At 28.2% G+C, this 6,180-nt stretch overlaps 1 protein-coding gene across 1 annotated transcript; it reads left to right on the top strand.

The window, feature by feature from the left end:
* Positions 1-5,691: 5,691 nt before the first annotated feature.
* On the top strand, positions 5,692-6,180 carry LOC136083306 (zinc finger MYM-type protein 5-like). Its single transcript, XM_065802709.1, has one exon. The coding sequence runs from the start codon at positions 5,692-5,694 to the stop codon at positions 6,178-6,180; it is 489 nt and encodes a 162-aa protein (XP_065658781.1).

The following is a 6,180-nucleotide window of genomic DNA, read 5'->3' as shown; positions in this document are numbered from 1 at the left end:
ATGTTGACAACATATGAATCCGAAAGAAAAAGACTTAAAAAATGGTACAAAAAGATTTTTATGCATTTGATTAGCGTTTGTGCATTCAATGCAAATATTATAAACAATAAGTTATCACCTAATATGACATCCTTACAGTTTAGAGAGTCCATTATCAAAGAAAGCATTGTTAAATACCACGAATCCATCAAGAAAAAAAGAAGTCGAACTCGAGTATTACCTTCTCCTTTAAGATTAATAGAGCGTCATTTTGTTGATGCTATACCAGCAACAGAAAAAAATATGAAACTAAGTAGAAGGTGTGTTGTCTGCTCTGAAAACAAGATTAGGTCAGATACCCGATATATGTGTCAAGACTGTAATGTTGGTTTGTGTGTTGTGCCTTGTTTTAAAATTTACCATACAAAAGAAAAATTTAAAGGTTTTTGTAAATAATTGAACTTTTGTTATTATATTTTAAATGTCTTACAAATCTTTGTTTTATTTTTTTGTTGCCTATAAAATTTAGTTCCTCGTTGATATTATCAAGAAATGTTAAATAAAAAAAAAAAAAAAAAAAAAACCTAATAGAGGTTTTTTTTTTTTTTTTTTTTTTTTCAATTTTCGGCGTACTAAACGAAAATTAATTAAACAGTTTAAAGAAATCGTTAACAAAAATATTTTGCCGTAAATAACAACGTGATTTTTAAAATTACGCCACAGTTAAGGGGTTAATTATTAAATTTTAAAGTCTTGGTTATCAAACGAACTGTAGTTTTTTTGTTATTAATTTTGTTTTTGTTTTGACTGACGTCTTTAAGAACAAAGTTGTTTACCAAGTAGGAATGATGTGATTTGTGAATGAACACAAAAAACTCACCTAAAAAATTAAAAAAAAAAAAAGCTTAAGAGCATCAAGAGGACAATCAACACAATGATGAAGACGGAACAGTATTTGAAATAAAAGGGTTTTTAATCTGTGTTTGTATGTTAATGTGTTTGCGTAATCAATATAAAATTTAAATTTAATTTTTCTTTGTTGTGCTGCTTTTAATTTTTCGAGAGAAGATTGCAGGAGCTGTTTTGTCGCAGTAACTTTAAATTTTGCTCATTTTTATGAGCTTCATGCCTTAAGAACTAAAAAAACTTGAAGAAGAATAAAAATTGAAATAAAATATTTTTGTTTCCATAATGCTAGGAATTTGTCCGAAATTTAAATGCATTAAAAAAGCATACCATACTATATATATATATATATATATATATATATATATATATATATATATATATATATATATATATATATATATATATATATATAATATATATATATATATATATATATATATATATATATATATATATATATATATATATATATATAGGGTAGACTGGGGTAATTCCACCCCCGGAGTAATTCTTTCCCTTAAAAAGATATGGAACAATACAAATAAAGTAATCACTTTTAATTCATGTTTTTATTTGCCAACTTCCTGTTTCTCATAAAGTATATGCTACCTGTACCCATACTGCTTTAGAAATTTGCTTACAAGACTTTTTTTGGTAATCCACAATCACCTTAAAATCAATATAAGTACCAGATTTTATTTTATCATTTGTTTGCCGGGGAGACCGAGGCTAGTTGACCGCAGGGGTAAGTTGACGAACTGCGTTTATCTTCAGAGCCTTTCATCAGAAAGTGACAAATATGACACAGAACCTTCCTAATTGACCATCTCATCATTCACTACAGTGTTACCAGGATTCGCGCATGCGCATGAGAGATATTAAAATTTATGTGTTTTTTGGACAAAACGTAACTTTTGGAACATCGCTTTCTTTTTACTTTACAAAGAAAATAAATGTTTACTATATCCAGTCAGACTTTTTTTTCAATGTTGCCGTTTTTCAGGATCTATAGACTGTTCATTGAAAAAAAGCCTTTCAGGGTAAGTTGACAAAATTTTCACGGAGTAAGCTGGCTCATAACATTTGCTATGAAAAAAATATATAGTTTTATAAAAGTAACTTTTTTTTTTTTAAATTTTTAACAATATTAAAAAAACTTATTCTTGCAAAAAAATGTAAAAAAATTTTTCTTTAGGTTTTTATTCACAGATAAAAAGTGGGATACTGTTTTGGCTGTTATACGTACTAATATTTGGTACCAGCTAAAAGTAATATTAAATTTTTGACTTAAAACTGTTGCCAAAATTAATAGTAAAAAAATTTCTATTAATTTTGCACTTAAAAGTACATTATTAATCATTTTTGTAGTTTGCGCCAACTTACCCGAATTTATACTCTTTGAGGCTACACTTTAATATTTTCAAAAAATGTGCTGTGAGGGCTACAGAGCTCATAGAGTAAAAACCGAGCCAACTAGCCCCGATCTCCCCTATAATGCGTATTTTTATTTCGTTTTACAATTGCATTTAAGCTCAACTATATAATTTAAGCTGACTATGCTGTTTTTTTCCCGCGTGGTCTTTATATATGAAAAATAAATAAATAAAAATGATATGTTATCATACGTCACCTTACAAACTGCAGAAATTTATATATGATATTTATAAATTATTTTAATTGGAAGAATACAGAGACGTTTATCGGAGTAGTTATACAGAGGCAATTTTAAGGTGGGGGTTGGACACCCCATCCCTCCCTCAAAGAAGGCTATTTTCAACTTATAGTCTGTTTTTTAAGGGATATAAACGGTTAGTCAGCATTTAATACATTTCAGCCGACAGATTATTAAATTTGAGGACTTTCAAGCAGTCGGCAGTTTTTAAGGTTCTTTCTTAAAAAAACTTGATTTTTTGGAAAAAACTTGGTTTTTTGGACTGCGTACATTATCATTTACGGAAAAGACTACATTAATAAATTAGCTAGCAATGGCAAAGTTATAATTTTGTGCAAATTTTTTTTTTCCAAAATTGTTATTAGAACGTTTGCATAGAGCCATTTTCAAAAATTTACGGCAAAGAACCAATTCCATTCCGGTCAAACAAGAAACACTTTTGTTACCCGTAAAAAATAGTGGTCTCAAAAATCTCCGAAAGAGCTAAGTCTTGCACTTTGCTTCAAAACATGCATTCAATTGAAATAGTGTCAGTGGAACAAAACTCACAGTTTTTACTACATTTCAAGGTGTTAGTTGTCTTTTAAATTTAATTTTTTGTTTTGTAGTAGGGAAGAGTGTATATGAAAGAGCCAGTTTTAAAAAGGTATAAAAAAAAGTCAATTTTGATTAATTTAAAAAAATTTTACTATTTTATTTAAATAGTTACTTTATTGGGTAATATTATAAAATTAAAATAAATTGGATAATAATGCTAACAATCTGTCATACACCTATTTTTTAAAAAAAGAGAGAAAACAGCTCGTTCATAACATCTTGTCAATGAAAGGGCCACTCTGTTCTATGAATGAGCAGTAGCGTTTTTTCTGAAACTAACAAGTCTTTTAAGAATAACAATCTGTTAGCTAGACTTCTAAAAATCAGATTATACTTTAAGTTATATAATTCTATGATGATCAATGATAAAACAAATGATGAACTAGCTTTAATAATAGTTTCACTTTATTATCAAAACAATTTCCTTATGTAACGTCAACGTCGCTTTTTAGTAGTTGATACTTGTGAAGACATGTTTTTCTTTTAAAGATAAAAAATATTAAATAAGAATGAGAAAAAAATAATAATAATATACACTAGTCAAAAGAACAAATTGTTTTGACTTCAGCTTGACGATAAATTTTATCTATTATTATGTTTAGTTTAATATTTTCTGTCATAGTTATAAACTTTACTTTAAATATTTTTACCATAGTTTTTATCACTAGTTATAATTTTTAGTAAAGTTATCATGATATAGTTACTATTTGTAATGTTTTTTTATTCACATTATTATTAATATTATTACTATTTTTATTATATTATTATTGCAATTATTAATATTATCTTTATTTATTAGTGCTTTATTTTCCTTTCTTCCTATTTTTTTCTCTCCTTAGTTTATTTTAAACTATTTCTATGTTTTATTTATAGTTTTTTTTTTTGTTAATCTTTTTTTTTAGGTGTCACTCCATTGGCTAGTTTTTAACTATATTGTGACACCAAATATATATCACTATAAGTCATCACTATAAGTGACACCAAAGCTTATTTATGTGAGTTTATAAAATATTATTGTAGATTTTAATATTTTATGGTTAAATAAATGGATTAAATATGAATCATAGTGATTATAAGGCATTTCACATATATTAACTATGCTAGTGACATACGAGTGAATACAATAATACAAAATAAGTTTTGGCAAAATATTGTAAAGTTTGAAACAAAAATCTATTTTAACTTTTAAAAAATTTTTTTAAACTTTATTAATATTTTTAATATATTTTTTAAAATTTGAACACATCTACGTTTTACGACTTCATAAAAAGTCATTAAAACAATTAATTTCATTCGAAAATGATCAATGAAGCATTACGAAAAACGATTAAGTCGTTAAAACGCAAAACAATTAATTTTAAAAAAGCTAAATAGAAAAGACCATGACGCGTTAGATAAGTAGATCGTTAAATGCAAATTGTACTGAAATTTGATCAAAATAAAGTTTGATAAATAATTTACATTAACCAAGTAGACAAAATAGTATTCTGCGCATGCGTTAGTTTATCGATGCTTAATTAACGTATTAAGCAGAGTTTAAAGCAGAGGTCGGCAAATTGTGGGCCGCGGCCCAATTGTGGGCCTTTGCTACATAATTTGTGGGTCCCAAGCCACCTAACTGCATAATATACAAAGTAGTGTAGTTGTGGGCCTTTTAGTTGTTTTCCAGGCTGTATAAATTATAAAGCCTCCTTATAAAATACTCCCTAACACCAGATCTTGTCATTTTAGACATAGTAAAAAAATAATTTTAATGCACTCTAACACTGTAGCACTTTAAGACTTCAAATAAGATCCTTATACTTAAAAGTTAAATCATGCTAAAAAATTACTCTACAAAAATAAAAACATTCGAAAAGCACGTCAAAAATAATTAGAACATTCGAATTTGTTTAGATGAAGTAACTCAAACAACAATTTAATTAATTTAACGCTGTAAAAACTATTTCATATCAAATATACCAGTGGTAAAAGCAGAGCCGTACCAAGGGCGGGGCGCAAAAATTGGGAGGGCGCAAACTTTAATAAATTAAAAAAACAATAATCAGTTTATGAAACTAATTTTCACGGCGTCGCTGCCGTTGATAAGAAAATAAATTAAAATTCCACCTCTTGACACAAACTCTTAAATATTAAAACTCACATACTGAACAAAAAAGCGCCCTATAACACTAATATACCTTTGATAACTTTTGAGCATTATAATTCTATTATGAGTCGAACCCAAAAGTTATCTGGTGCTGAATTTAAGAAGAATAAAAAACAGCGCCAAGAAAGTGACGAGAAACTACAAAACTGTTTCAAAAAGTAATTGGTAAAAACTCAGTGGAGAAACAAATTATTTCAGAGGATATTTGTATTGAAATTAATGACAATTCAACAGATCCTATAATTGACTTTAATTGAGTTCAGATCATCATTTGGAATTGATTGAAGAGGAGATTTTCATCAGCCAAAGTCAAGAAGAATTTTGCACAACTGATTCAGAACTAACCAGGGAAGATGAAAATGCCTAGCTTTCAGGCCCAGCTGAAATGGACGAGGATGAACTTCATTCAGAAATCTCAGAAATTCCAGTGGCCTCGGAAGAAAATTTTCAACATAGGGATCCAGCAACATGGCCTAAAATAACGGACAAAACAAGATGCTTTTTGATTGAGCATAGGCTAGAGCAAGACAGAAGAGAATTTTTCCCAAACACGCTGTGTGATTTTGACAACAGAATGCGACACTTCAGCTCAAAATGGTATGAAAAAATTCATCCCAATGGTAAAAAATTTGTTCGCACTTGGCTTCAGTACAGCAATAAAAAAGATTCTTTATTTTGTTTTTGGTGTTTGTTATTTTTAACAACAAAAACCAACAATTTCTCAGAAATTTCTAAAGGGTTTTGTGACTGGAAAAAACTAAACCCAAGAATTCCTGAGCATGAAAACAACAATGAACACCAAAGATGCTATTCTGATCGAAAAACTCTTGAAAAAAACCTCAAGGAAGGAAAGACCCTGAATTCTGATCTGTAG

Source organism: Hydra vulgaris, chromosome 08 (assembly GCF_038396675.1).
Source record: "Hydra vulgaris chromosome 08, alternate assembly HydraT2T_AEP".
Classification (NCBI taxonomy): Eukaryota; Metazoa; Cnidaria; class Hydrozoa; order Anthoathecata; family Hydridae; genus Hydra; species Hydra vulgaris.
The sequence above is the reverse complement of the archived record's forward strand: the minus strand, read 5'-3'. Positions and strand labels throughout refer to the sequence as shown.